The 16,227-nt window shown below is 24.8% G+C and overlaps 1 protein-coding gene across 1 annotated transcript; it reads left to right on the top strand.

The window, feature by feature from the left end:
- The first annotated feature begins 3,894 nt into the window (after window positions 1-3,894).
- On the top strand, window positions 3,895-15,493 carry Abl (tyrosine-protein kinase Abl). The gene is made up of 14 exons (XM_011504160.1): window positions 3,895-4,119; window positions 5,469-5,619; window positions 5,704-5,813; window positions 6,200-6,498; window positions 6,566-6,707; window positions 7,483-7,613; window positions 7,695-7,957; window positions 8,113-8,284; window positions 8,389-8,644; window positions 8,715-8,843; window positions 8,913-9,048; window positions 10,088-10,215; window positions 11,677-11,873; window positions 13,108-15,493. The coding sequence occupies exons 1-14, from the start codon at window positions 3,993-3,995 to the stop codon at window positions 15,358-15,360; spliced, it is 4,494 nt and encodes a 1,497-aa protein (XP_011502462.1). The 5' UTR covers window positions 3,895-3,992; the 3' UTR covers window positions 15,361-15,493.
- Window positions 15,494-16,227: the final 734 nt, after the last annotated feature.

Raw genomic sequence — 16,227 nt, 5'->3', positions numbered from 1 at the left:
AAAATTATATTTCTTTTTTTTAATTTTCATAAAGATAATAAAGTATTCAATTAAGTAACACATTTAAATTTATTATTAACTTTAAGAAGAAATAGAAATAAATATAATATAAAACAATATAAAATAATATTGTAAATTAATAGTAGATTAAATACTTTAGTGATAAAGATTCTCATTTCTAAAATAATTATGACAGAAGTAATTTTACGAATCATTAAATAAAACGATAATATCAATATAATATATATCGACTAAATAAATTGTTTAATAAATAATATATTTAAATTCATTTAAGATTAGAAAATATATATTTTTGGTATCATTATTGTGTCTTACTATTTTAATGAAAATTTAGTATTACTGACAAAACTGATTAAATTATTTAAAATTGAGTCTACACTTAAAATTAAAATTCGAACTTATAAAAGTTTGCTACAAGCACACCAAAAGAATATATTTTTTATATAATAAATATAGCAGATATAATATCTTGAACTAACTATTTATGCAAACCACTTGCAAAATAATTATAATAAATAAGACATTCCTGTTTGCTACCACATTATATAAAAATATTAATTATTAATCTGATAAGTGGATATATTTTAGAAAATAATTATACAAATCCATATCATCCCATATATTATACTATGTATGCTATGTATGTGTTTATTTATAAGAAAAAAATTTAATTATTAAATTAATTTAAATTAATAAAATTAAATTAGTAAAATTAAAAAATTCAAATTGTGGGTACATATATATATATATATATATATATATATATATATATATACATATATATATTTCATATATACATATATAAGTTTTAATCTGAGTTTTTAAATCGGTTTTCAATTCACATAAATTTCATGTTTTTTAAATATTTTTATTCTATTAGAAATATATTGTCTGAGATCAGACTAAACGCTTCCCTGTGATGTGAAGGGAGGCTTGCTGGCAAGTGGAATGGACAATGCAATAATTCAATACTGCCTTTGTATGAGTTGGTTTTCCCTTTATTGAATATAATGATATAATAAATAATCAGTGGTCTATTGAGGTGAGATTGAATGAATGATACAATGAATGGGTGAGAATTTCTTCAGGTGATGTGAGTGATGATAATCTTATAAGTGTATTCTTGAGTGTGGCGCGTGACTTTCCTATTTGTGATTAGGACTCGTAGTGGTAATGGGAGATGCGCTGGTAAAGGATGATGATGTCGTGAAGAGGGTCACGGTGTGATAGGTGAGTGCTGATGCCACCGATTGCCGCTACCGATGAGCTGGAGAGGCCTGAATGGGGCGCTGGTGTGTGACGTCACTGATGAATGGCAATGATGCCGTAGTCTAGGTATTGCTGCTTACTTAGTTCAGAGAGCCGTGTCTTAGTGATTCGTAAGAAGGTGTGTAATAATGCAGCTTACGTGTAATAAATTAAATTACGTGTAAAAAATTATAATAAAATGTAAATGTTATACACAGAATTTTCTCTGTGTTTTATAGATACAATAAATTTATCAACCAATGTTTACCAATTTCATATTTTAGGATCTATTGGCATGAATTTATATTTAATATTCTAGGTTTTGAAAGATGGTATAAAATAAAATAAATATTTCAAATAGTGTTTATTAAAAAGGATATAATTATAAGTTGTACTGATTTGATTCCATGAAATTCATAAAATCATGATTCATACATATAACGCATACTTTCACAAGATAAGTAGAATCAAAAAATTGATTTAGATGTGATTAGATATAGAATGCATATGTCAAATTTCTAATATTACTCATAGCATTGTACATATCTTTGTAAGGAAATAGAATTGATAATTTAATTAACATAAGTATTTTCATTTATTTACATAATTAAACATTGTTTAAATGTAAAACTATTAACATTTTAAGAAAATTTGTTGTAATTTATAGAAAACTGTTACCTCATATTCTACTATTATAAACACTTTTCATGTCATTGTAATACATTTTTGAAATATATAAAACATGAAATGTATTAATATATTATCAATCAAAATTTTCAATTATATTACTTATTATATTTATAGTTTTATTTAAATTAATATTAAAAATTATAAGTACTTAATTTAAATTTATAGTAATTTAAAGTAAAGTTTGATCTTATTACATATTTGTAGCTTTAGTTAAAAAAATAGTTCTATTATTCTATTTAATACACTGAGCATAATATAAATATCCATATTATAATTTTGTATACTGCTATTAAGAAATTAAGTTATAAAAACTTCTTTAAATTGTATTAAAATGTTTCTTAGAAACCAATAATATATTTTATGAATGATATTTACTACATTATTTTTAGGTCACATGCAAATATTTACAATTATGTTTGAATAAAAACAAATCTATTAAAAATTTTTATTTATTTACTATTAAACTCTTTTTAGTACATGAATAATAAATAAAATAAAAAATTTAAACATTTCATTTTTGCGATCATTATAACATAAATTTAATGAATATTTGTATTTAATTTATATTTGTTTATTCTTAAAAAAACAAAGGATTAGGTGTTTTACAGATAAAATTATATAAAACCAATAAATTAAAGTAAATGTATTGCAATAACTAAACTTTAAAGGAAAAAAATTAATTTCTTGTGGGCATATTATTAAGTTGACTATTAATTCTTTATGAATGTAAATTCAAAAAGATGAAACTATCAGAATAGTATTCATGAATTGTAAGTTTGAAATATAAGTATGAATTGTATAGTAAATTTGAAATTAATTTTATTAAATTTAAATTCTAATGGAATTATAATTACAATTGCTATAGTTTCTTTAAATAAAAATATCAGAAATCCATCAATGTTTTAAATTGGTTTTTTTGAATTGCTAATTATGAAAAAATTAATTGAAATTTTAAGATATTTTAGTTTCTATTTATTAAAATATTTTACATTAAATTATTATAATTAAGTAATTGTGCGACAAAATAATGCTCATTACAACATAAATTATATAATTTATTTTAAAAGCACTTATTAATTAACTATTCATAATGGATATTATCATATGACAATATAGAAGCACTTCGACCCCCTCTCTTTCTCGAAATCTAACTTTGTCCTTATCTCTACATTTCTCTCTTCAATCAAGACAAAAACAGAAAATGCAAGATAGTTATATGTATGAAAGCCATATCTATACAGATTAGATATGTAATATTTTAAAATTGATAAAATATATATTGATTATAGTCTATGCTAATATATGAAAAAGTAAACCAACTGTGATGTCACTTAACAATATTTTCAACGACTAAATAATTGACATGATAGATAAAACAAAATAAAAATATGGAATAAGATTATAAAAAATAAATAATAAATGAAAGTTGTCAAATATGGCGACTGCTAGTCGAAGTAGTAGTTTGAATATATTTCATTCACAATCGCACCAACGTTAATAAAGTTGAAAATAGTTTAAAACACAACTAAAGCCTATCAAGAAATAAAAAAAATGTAAAGAATAATAAATTCTTAAAATTTACGGTCAAAATTTAAATAAGCGTTTATTTGTTCTGCCATTGTCTTCTTTCTCATTGTTGGTGTTCTTGCAATAACTTGAATGTCTGATCCGAAACTTTCATTGAAATACATAGGTTCGGACAGGGAGAACAAATACTGTTTTTTTATCTTCTCATCAGCGCTGTTTGTAATTGCTGCAAGCGCGAACTAATTGTTCCTTATAATCAATATTCTTTTTTCTCACTTTTTCGCTGAAGTACAGAAAGTTGCCAATCAATATAATTATTATCCTTAATCGACATATTAGCTACGCCATTATGTGCGATAAGTGTTTACGTATATTTATTATTATATATAAATTAAAAAAATAGGATATTATATAAATATTTATACAGAAGTTAAGAAAGAAAAAGACGAAGAATAAAGTTACGAAGATAGTAATGTGTTAAAAGGAATGGTAATCAGCTATGAACTATGGGGGCTCAACAAACCAAGGACAGGATTATTACGCCCGGGACCACCGTCAGACAAACTCGAAAACAACCTAGAAATCCCAAGGACTCCCGTACTATGGGCTCGAATATCTTTACTGAACACAGTGGTATATTTATATATATTTTGTACCTTATATCTGTGTTATATTTCATATCACTAATAGAAAAAATTTATACAAATTTAATTAATAGGTATGGTGTGTAATTTAAATTCAATATGATTTCATTGGATTGTTATAAAGTATTTTTATTTTTATTTTACTTCATTAATTTTTGTACCAAATGTTTTTTTAATGGCCCGTGATTTTATTGAAAATCTCTAAAAAAGTAGTAACAAACGTGATTGTTTATAAATTATTAACTGATATTATGTACTGAGATGGAAATATTCTTACTTTAAATATTAATTGGCTAGAATGCTAATAAAATTACTTTAATAATGTTAAACTATATAATATAATATATATTAATATATATATATAATGTAATTATATAATATATTGATATATATTATATAATATTATTATATATATAATATATATTATATAATATATAATATATATATAATATAATATACAAATTGACCAGATTAAATCGAAAAAAGTGAATATTATTTATGTGCATTCTTTTATTTATTTAAAAATAATTAATTAAACTTTTAAATTACTTGATTTAATTCAACAACTGTAATATTTATTTTTAAAATATATAATTATTAAAAATTATTGAATTAGATTCAAATGGTACGATTTAAATTTCAATTTTATTTAATTAATTTATGTTATACTAAAATGTTACATTTTATTATGAATCTTTTTATTAAAAATTTTTTATAAAATTAATAAAATTTGTATTTCATAAACATTCATTTTATTGTTCATATTATATTATATTGTTTATATTATGTTTATATTATTTTATTTACTACAAAAAAATTAAAAAACATCATTTTTATATTTTTAAAAAAATATTTTTAAGCAATAAGATATTAAAATGATATTGGTAATAGTAAAATAAAAAAATAATCAATGTCTTATCAATGCATATCAATTTTTTATCCACTAGAAATTAATAACATTGAAATTTCTTATTACTAAATATGTTTTATTTATTAGCTAAGTATAGAATATTTAGTTACTAAATTTCAAATAAATGTAATATTATGTACTTATGAAATAATATAAAGTTTGAACATAAACGACTAATTATTTATAAAACAAAATAAATAAATTGAAATTGAATTATTTTAACTATAAATTTTTTATATATGTTATCAGGTAGCAATAGTGATATATCTATGAATATATATAGGATTGTATGTATATATATCTGATTGAAAATAATTAGAATTTATTATTAGTTAATATATAATCGAATGGTTTTGCATGTGTGTGTGTGTGTGTGTGTGTGTGTGTGTGTGTGCATTTATGTTAACATATATATCTTTTTTTTATAGAAGCATTACTTCAAAGTAGACCGCTTCCACATATACCTGCTTTGCCAGAGGGTGATCCACCAAATTCAAATGTTCAGTGTGTTTCACAACAATCTAATTTAGATCAGCATGTTTCTGTAACAAGTGGTGGCCTTCTTGAAGCAGCAAATAGGTATATAATTATATTTCAATAAATAAATGCAATATTTTTTATTTAAAAATTTCGAATTTAATAATATATGATTTGTTTGTTTAGATGGACCAGTAAGGAAAATCTTTTAGCTCAAGAAGAAGATGATCCCCAACTCTTTGTTGCTTTATATGATTTCCAAGCAGGCGGGGAAAATCAACTAGGTTTAAAGAAAGGTAATTAATTTTATGCTTCACATAAATTGAATATACAACATTGAGATCCTTAATACGTCTTCTATTCCATTCATATTTAAAATAATTGTATTATCAAAAAATTACAAAAATAACTTATTTAATTTATATTATATATATATCTATATATATATATATATATATATAACATATAATCCATTATATATTAAAAATATATGTTTTATATGTAGATTTATAAATAAGTATAAGTTAGAAAGATGTTTTAATTGAGATACTTTTGTATAAAAATTAATTAAGATTGATTAAAAAATTTAGTAAGATATACTAGTAGTAAGATGAAAATGAAGTTCATTTTATAAATTTAAATTTGTTATTATTGTATAAAATTATACTTAAAATATTTATAGGTGAACAAGTTCGTATACTAAGTTATAACAAAAGTGGAGAATGGTGTGAAGCTCATTCAACTAATGGACAAGTTGGTTGGGTACCCTCTAATTATGTAACTCCGGTTAATTCATTGGAAAAACATTCTTGGTATCATGGTAGAATATCAAGAAATGCCGCTGAATACCTCTTAAGTTCAGGTATCAATGGAAGTTTTCTTGTTCGTGAATCAGAAAGTAGTCCTGGACAGCGTAGTATTTCACTGCGATACGAAGGACGAGTATATCATTATAGAATTAATGAAGATACTGATGGAAAGGTAGTTAAGAATTATATAAATATTTATATTTAATTAATGAGATTATTGTTAAATTTTCAATTTTCAGATGTATGTAACAACTGAGAGTATTTTTAATACATTAGCAGAATTGGTACATCATCATTCAATGCTTGCAGATGGTCTTATTACTCAACTTTTGTATCCAGCACCAAAACGTAATAAACCAACAGTTTTTCCTCTGAGTCCAGGTTAGTTAATTAATTTTAAAAATTTTATAAAATATCAATTTTTATTTTATCATCAAGAAATTATATGTATTTCCTTTAAAGTGTTAAGAATTTTTCATACCAGTGTTTCTTTTAAATTTGATGAAAAGGTTCTATAAATAGAATCAAATTATTTTTATTTAAAGCAAATGAAATATATATTTTTAACTTATTGAAAAAATATTAATTATTTTTTAATTATATAAAAAAATGTAAAAAAGATTAACAGTTAGAATTACAATAGAACCATAATTTTTAAATATCTTTATTTATGATTATATTAATAATTGATAAAAAGAATTTATTGTGATAGATGAAAATATTTTCTATTATACAAAAATGTTGAAATACTTTTGTAAAAAATATATTAAATAATATTTACCAATCAATACAAATCTAATAAATAAAAACAATAAAATTAAATTTCAAAATTACTTATATCATATAATATTAAAAATATTTAAAATAATTTTACATAAAAAACTAAGATTTAAAAAATAAATTATATTTTTATTATTACTTCAAGTATCAGTTGTATCAATTTTAAATAACTATTTCTTAGATTAATAGACAGTACAATTATATGCAAATATTTAATTTAATACTAAAGTATTCCTAAATCATAATAATGTTTGGCACACTTAAAGAATTCAATATTTGATAAATTTTTAAACACTAATTCTAGATTTCAATTAAATGAAATTCAATTTAATTTAAAGTATTTGTTATTAAAAATATATAAAAAATGTTATTACAGAACCTGATGAATGGGAAATTAATAGAACTGATATTGTTATGAGGCATAAATTAGGTGGAGGACAATATGGTGATGTGTATGAAGCTGTATGGAAAAGGTATAATATGACTGTTGCAGTAAAAACTCTTAAGGTTAATACATTATTTTATTTGTATATAATTTCAATTATAAATAAATAATCTTGAAAAATTATAGCTTTTTAATATGTTCAGGAAGATACTATGGCATTAAAAGATTTTTTAGAAGAAGCAGCAATTATGAAAGAAATGAAACACAGAAATTTAGTACAATTAATAGGTGTATGTACAAGAGAACCACCATTTTACATTATAACTGAATTTATGAGTAAAGGAAATTTATTAGATTATTTACGTAATGAAAGTAAACACCAAATTAATGCTGTAGTTTTAATGCATATGGCAACGCAAATTGCAAGTGGAATGAGTTACCTGGAAAGTAGAAATTTCATTCATAGGTATACTTTTATGTATTTACTGGTTTTTTCCCTTATGCACATAATTCTTAGTTTTATATATGTATAAACATACCCAGACACACATAACAATAATTCTTATATTATTATATGTTTATATATATGATAATATAAGATTACTGTTATAATTTTCATAGGGACTTAGCTGCAAGAAATTGTTTAGTAGGAGAAAATCATTTAGTTAAAGTAGCCGATTTTGGTTTGGCTCGACTCATGAGGGATGATACATATACTGCACATGCTGGTGCAAAATTTCCAATTAAATGGACTGCTCCTGAAGGGTTAGCTTACAATAAATTTTCTACAAAGGTATAATGAATAAACTAGAAATTCTTTTTATTTTTAAATGAATACTTTAATGAATTTATTCCATTATATCATTTTTATTTATTGAAAATCCGTAAATTTTACAGTCTGACGTATGGGCATTCGGAATTCTTTTATGGGAAATTGCAACATATGGCATGTCTCCATATCCTGGAGTTGATTTAACCGATGTGTATCATATGTTAGAGAAAGGTTACAGAATGGAATGTCCCCCTGGTTGTCCACCAAAAGTTTATGAACTTATGCGACAATGTTGGCAGTGGTCTGCTTTAGATAGGCCAACATTTAAGGAAATTCATCATTCATTAGAAAATATGTTTCAAGAATCAAGTATTACAGAAGGTACATGAATCGTAAAATATATTTTAATATTGGTTTTTTGATAATTTAATTTAATTTTTTTAAATTAAAGAAGTTGAAAAGCAATTACAAGGCAATATTGGACCAAGTCATCTTTTATCTTCTAATAAATCACAAAGTGGTAGTTTAAACAATATTCATGGACTTGTATCTGAACAACATGTTTGCAGTATTAATCAAGGTAAAAAGAGATTTTAAAAATCCATTAAAAATATAATAAACAAAAAAAGATTAATAACCATAATTTTAGAAACTACAAGTTCAATTGCTAAATTAAGTACATTTATGGGAGGTTTTTCAAATAAAGGAAATAGTAGCATTGTGCAAATGAGACGTTCAACAAACAAAAAGGGAAAGCAAGCACCTGCTCCACCAAAGCGTACAAGGTAAAAATCAATATATATTATATACAACTTTCAGTTAGTAAATTAATCTATTATAGAAGCGATTATTTAATATTTAGTGAAATTAAGTTTAAATTTTACTTAGTTTTTATTTATTTATTTTAATACTGCTGTTAGTACGTTCTCGCGGATGCAATAAAATGCTAAAACTCATTAACAATATTGGTCAATTTCCTAAAAAAGAGCATTCATTTGGATTTTTAAAAAGAATGGACAGGCTGATACAAGCAGACTAAAGAAATTAAATCTTAATAACTATGGCTCGATTTATTTAGTGGGTACAAGATAAAGAACATTGTACTGATAGTACAGAAATCAATACAGAGGATAGTACTGATATGGACTATTGGCAGTACTGGCGCAAGCAAAGCAGAATAGAATTCTTAGCACGAAGAATGAAGTATTCGAAGCACGAATATTTTATTACGAAGTTCCAATCGTTTGGCCAAATTTGAACTGAGGTTCAAGTGTTTAAAAATCACCCTATAATTTTAAGATTGAAAAGATGAAATACTTCAAGGTAACTGAATCAACATTCCAAAAACACCTGTAAATACTGAAAAAGATACAGAGATTACAAGAGGAATAATGACCGCGACTAGTACAAAAGTAGAAATTAGAAACTTATATTATCTACTTGCAAGTTGTTCGGATATAACCAGCATATATTCATGTAGAAAAAAAATCAATAACTTTGGAAGAGCAGATAAAGGGTAGCTAATCTGGTCACATTAGCTAGTTTTCAAATTGAAAAATTTCCAAAGAAGTCGTTTCAAAGATTAAACTCTTAAGTACCTATATCTATCTTATATCTAACTTGTAGGTCTAAGAAAACAGGTGAAAAAATCGTAACGCATCTTTTTATGAGAATTTCGCGCTTAATTTCAGAAAATTTTCAAGCCTTTGAGACCATAACATGAGATCGCGAGAAACTCCTAAACTTTATTTTAATATTATAAAATATTTCAATTTAATCTTAAAATTTATAAAATTGTAAGGCTATTATCTATTTTATTTGCAGCCTTCTATCATCCTCTAATTCATTTCGAGATTCTGCATATCAGGAGCAGGATCATCAGAATACAGATATACCTAATAATGTGTTGCTCGATGGAACTGATCTAAATGCTATTGACAAGATTTTTCAAGGTATTTCCTTACACTAATCAGTCAGAATTTACTGTACATCATATGTTTAAATTTTCTTTTAAAACAACATTTAAATTCATGTTCAAATATAGAAGTTTAGTATTACACTTTTGAATCTACAAACATTAGATATATTAATAATTTTTGTGAATTATTCACACCTCTTTAAATCAAAATAATTTTTTATTAAGCGAAATGCTTAATACTACATATTTAAATTAATATGTACTTTTAGTTATACAATCAATGTTCAGACATTGCATTCTACAATTTTAATTTAAATTAATTTTTTACGATTAGGTAATTATGCAATTAGATCAAGGCATGGTTTTTATTAATTTGAAATTAATCATAAATATCACAATAACAATTTTAAAAATTAAGTCTTAGAACTTTAATTGTTTGATTAGGTATTGAAATAGAATTCTAATTGAGATTATAAGTACATAATATTTATATTTTACATTACATATTTTTAAATGTAATTTATGTACATGAATATTATTGTATTATAATGTATGGATAAAGTCTGAATCGTTTATATTTTGAGAATAGTCATTTTTATTCTTAATCCCTTCTCTCATCACAGTTAAGCAATATTACATAATTTTATTAACAGAATTAATCATATTATATAACCTAATATATGTATTATAAAATTTAGTGTTCATGTCACTATAAAACATTATAATTTAAGATTTGACAATGATCTATTTGAAGTAAAAGTATTAGTTGATTATTAATATTATATAATTGTATAAAAATATATACAAAAAGTAAAAAAATGTTATTAATATAATTTACAAGTACATTTCATACTAAATATTATAATATTTATTTTTTATTTTGTTACACATTTATTTATTTCTTATTCAATATTTAAAAATACATTATAAAATTTATATTAGAAAATTATAATTAGAAAAAAACTAAATTTAAAAACAAAAATATCAGTTTTAATATACTCTATTTAAATTTTTCTTTGCTTAAAGCCACTTTTTGTTTGGTACAATTATATATATGCTTTAACCCATTTACTTGAACATTTAAAATGATATTTATAATTAAATTATTTGGATTAATATAGAACGTTTTTAGATATTTTTTTGGTTTAAGAATCTGATATTTTTCTTAATTTTTTATTCTTTGCAAATTTAGAAAACTTTTAGAATTCATGGCCTACATATTATATAATATTTGGTAAATTCTATATTGTATTTTTATTGAATGAAACATTCCATTTTCAAATTTAGTATATCTATTTTATAATTTTATATCATATTATTTTATCATATTATTTTATCATGAATTATCATTATTATATGTGGGATTTATTTAAATTTATAAATTCTGTAATCAAGGACAACGTATAATAATAACAATTATGTGTCAAAAAATATTTTTAATTCTGAGAAATTAAAGTGTCACATCTATACTTGATGGAATTAAACACATATATAGGAGTGACACGTGATCTAGTGACAATGGCCAGTCAATCAAGTACTGGAGGAAGTTGGGATATAGAACAGGATGGTGATGGTTCACAAGGTACAATGGAATCAAATTTCATTCAACCATCAACTTCATCAGAATCACTATCCAACCATAAACAAGTAAAAGTACGCACCTGCAGTTCTAAGGATGCACTATCACAGAAGGTATCTTATGTAAACATTAAGTGTCTACCTCTCAATTCAGTTTCATTGTTTTAATTTTTCATCCCTGTTGAGCCTTTATTAAAAATTTTTATTTGTAAGATATTTAAATTTTAATTTAAAACTTGTAACTAAGTTATAACGTTTCTTGAATATTAATATTAGTAAAGACAACAGCTATTCTATTTATTTTTTAGAATTTATCTTTTTTTTTATAAAATAAGTTTTTAATAATTCTGGGAATATGCTTAATAGATATTCTTTACTTGATAATAACATTTTGTGTACAAATATAAATGGTAATATTTATGACAAACAAGTTGTTTACATATATCATATTGAATCTTTTTACTAAATAACTCTATATAGCATTTATATTGAAACTTCATACATAAAATAATATTAGGAAAAAGAAGATTATATTTTGCTATTATTTTTAACTAACAGCGTCATAAATAGTTTCTTTTACACAAAATTTTTACATTAAGACACTATTATAAAAATTTTTTAAATACTTAGAATATATTATCAATAATTTCATTTCTATCATTTTTTAATAGAATGAGTAATAAATATATTCATTTTAATATTTATGTTGTATTTGAAAAATTAAAAAATTTGACATTATTATAATAAATGAACTTGAAAATAAAAAATGTGTTTCTTTAATTTAACTTTTAATTATTTTGACTAATAAATGTACAGAAAAATTTTGTATGACAGTTTATTTTAAATAGATAAGAAATTTAATGTATAGACCAATAATAAAAATTTTTATTAATAATATTTTATAACAATAAATTATATTCAATTTATTTTTTGATTAGTTACTTAACACATTTGATTAATTTGTTTGTTAAGTATATATAGTTTCATAATAATTTTCAGTTAATAAACATTAAAAATGGTTTATTATTACTATTCTATAATATATAAAATACTTATATAATTATGAATAAATTCTTTATATATATTTTTTTATGAATACATTTGTAAAAATTTATTGATAAAAAATATTCAATCATTTAAATATTTACATACTTTTATCATACCCTATCTAAAAACTTATTTTAAAATTAAAAAATTGACATTTGGTTAACAATTTTATTATTTACATTTTATTGTATGAACAAATAACATTCAAAGATTTGTTACTTATAAAATGGAATTTTTCATCTAAACTAATATTGAATTTTAAATAAATAAATTGAAGGATAAAAATAAAATTTTGTTTCAGCTGGTCCATGTGGGAGCCTTAGAGGTGCAAAATGTTAAAAGAGCAATTCATCGTTATGGTACACTACCGAAAAATGCAAGGATAGGAGCCTATCTTGAATCTTTACGTCAGAGTGGTATGCCGCCAAATCATGAAAACATTAGTACACTGTTGTCACCGTCGATTTGTTCTTCTATGGTAGAACAAGAACAAACATCTGAAGCACTAGCAACAATTAATATTGTTGAAATACAACAGCATCGCTCGCTTTCACCACGTCAAAATAAATTACGTAATCAGACGCAAATGACGCGTAGTAATTCCGCGAGCGGCGTTGTCAATACTTATCAGCCACCAAATTCACCACGTAATCATAATACTATTGGATCATGCCGTAAAAACAATACGAATAATAATAATAATACTCTAGACAGTTGTAACTTAACGACATTTCGTGCACCTTTAAGTACTTGGATTTTCAGAACTACGAGCCCTTCAAAACACAGTCAACCAAGTCTTGCAGATCTTGAATTTCCTCCACCTCCATTGGATTTGCCTCCTCCATCTTCTGAGTTGCTTAATTCCCGAGAACCATCTGACTTGCTTTTGCCGCAAACTAACTCGTCAAATAGTCAACCTCGAAATACTACATCTTTATTATCTCCTTGCAATTTCAGAAAAGTATCAAAATTCGAGCGCCGTTTAAAAGAGGAGTCAATTTTAAATGATGAGCAGGATGAGCAAAACAGTGATCTCAAAACAATTGAACCCTCGCCCAACGAAGCTAGTTCAAGATTTGGTGTGAATTTAAGAAAACGGGAACTTGAGCAACAGCAGCAGCAGAGTGAATCTAAATCGGTAGATGTTTGTAATGAAATCTTATACAAAGACGAAATCGAACCACTGCCGTTACCACCACCTTCACCATCTCCTACTGTCATTGATAATGTAAGTGAATTTCAAGAAAGTAAGCATAATGGTAATTTTGATACCTATTCTTCAAAACCTGGTATGAAAGAAATGCTAGAATTAAAACTTATTAATGAAATCAAACAAAGTTGTGATACAAAGTCAAGTGATATTTTCAGGAGAGTAAACTTAACTAGTAGTAGTGTAACGTCGTTGGATCCAGCATCACAATTATTGTCCGAGCTTTGTGCTAATTTTAGTGCTGATGCAGTAAGACAGAGCGAGTATGCGGTTACGAGTGTCGATCTTGAATTAAAGGAGCTTCAATCCACAGTTGTTTCACCGCTCACCGAAAATACAACTACTTTAGGCTTTAAATTGAAACATTTAGATTGGCGAGTAAATACTCAATCATCAAGAGAAGAGAATATGGATGGACAAATAATTGACTTTAAAGCACGATTACGGAAGATTGATAATGCTCTTGATAAATCAACATCGTTACCTATAGATTTCGATGAAAAGTCTGGTAAACGCTCAGGTGATGAGAAAACAAATGGCATTGACTCGTTAGATTGTTTATCAGATGAACAATTAGATGATAAAAGACAGAGCACCGGCAGTATTAGTAGCCTCAAGAAGCTTTGGGAAAACAAGGAAATGAACAGTATAGAAACAAGCAATATCGAGGTTGGAACTCAAACAACAGTTCCAACAAGTCCGAAACTTGGAACTGGTATTCGCTGCCCTATAGTCCGACTCGACTCAGCTGCAGATCCAGTCGAGGATTCACCAGAAGATCGCAGTGGTGCATCAACGCGTAGCTCTTCAACAACGAAAAGTGACATTCGATTGCAGTGGCCACTAGAGTATGAAAAACCTCTTGTACCAGCTCGTCCAGTAAAATCTCACTGTGTTCTCACTAAGCATTTTGGCACTTCAATTTATGCTACGCCAAACTGCCAAAGGAGCAGTCCTGAAGAGGATCAACAACAACAATCTCTGATAAAACAAAGCTCAGACATTGGATTGCGATTTAGTTACGATAAACAAAATATTCTAGAAGTAGCCAGTGCTATTGACAACAACATAATTAATCTAAAGGGTAATCCCAGTATAGTAATGACTAGCTGGCTACAACTGTCTGATAAGATTGGATTGTTACACAGCATGTGTTCGAATTATACACAAGAGGCAAATATGCCAGCCCACGCTAAATTCCATTTTCGTGATGTTATTTCCAGATTCGAATTACAAGCCTGTCAACTAAAAGCTGCAGGGGCACGTAATATTACTGAGAATACAAGGTTACTCACAGACTTGCAAAGTACAATAAAGGATGTAGCTAATATGCTACAAAGATAAATGCACCTACACTTTCAAATATAAACATACTTTTATGAGAGCTTATATTATTCACTCGATTACATACTCGTCAATAACAATAAAAAAATATATTAAAAAAAAATTGCACAAATGAAGGAAAAATCGAGTAATACTCAGCATTTATATTTTATTGTTTTTTTTTGTTATAATGATTTATTAAAGAAATTTTAGAACTTATACATATAAATATATACAATATCACTTGATTCAAAGACATTATTTTTAAGTATTGTTAACAAAAAATACGTTGATCTAAGTCATTAATACCATTTTGAGAAAAAGAAAATAAGAATAATAAAAAATAAAAGTACTCTAAGGCAATATCAAATAATTAAATGGTATTTTTTATTTAAACAATAACATAATATTGTAAAATCTTAGGTAATGTGGATATAACTGAATAATAGTATGCGACAGTTGCTCGAGTTTTTTTTAGACAAGAATTAATATTATGATCCTCGTCTCCTTCAACCTACTCCTTGTATATTATTTAAACTGGAATCTATATAAGTTTGGAATTCAAATTGTGTATAACCAATGAGAAAGTAAAACAAAATGAATCTTAAGCTCTTGTAGTAATTAAATCTTATTAAATATCTGGCATAAATAAGCGAAAAGAAAAAAATATAAAAGAAAAATGAAAATTACACTCAAGTTGCTAAAAATATTGTATTATCTTAATTCTATCAAATTTTGTACGTAAAAATCAAATACCCCTTAATATACTATGAACCAAATCTTGAAATTAGATTGTAAAGTCAAAAAACATTTAAATTATTTGTGTGCACTAATGGAAAATATAACTTTGAATTGTATAGTTAGGCGATGACTGTTATGTAATGATAC

This window comes from Ceratosolen solmsi, unplaced genomic scaffold, assembly GCF_000503995.2.
Source record: "Ceratosolen solmsi marchali unplaced genomic scaffold, CerSol_1.0 scaffold19, whole genome shotgun sequence".
NCBI classification, from domain to species: Eukaryota; Metazoa; Arthropoda; class Insecta; order Hymenoptera; family Agaonidae; genus Ceratosolen; species Ceratosolen solmsi.
This window is presented reverse-complemented; position numbering and strand designations above follow the sequence as displayed.

Excerpts from the sequence above, each read along its gene's own strand:
- Abl (XM_011504160.1), top strand. The coding sequence starts at position 3,993 with ATGGGGGCTCAACAAACCAAGGACAGGATTATTACGCCCGGGACCACC. Across the intron at positions 7,614-7,694 it reads TTGCAGTAAAAACTCTTAAG|GAAGATACTATGGCATTAAA; the intron begins GTTAATACATTA and ends TAATATGTTCAG. Across the intron at positions 8,844-8,912 it reads TGTTTGCAGTATTAATCAAG|AAACTACAAGTTCAATTGCT; the intron begins GTAAAAAGAGAT and ends CCATAATTTTAG.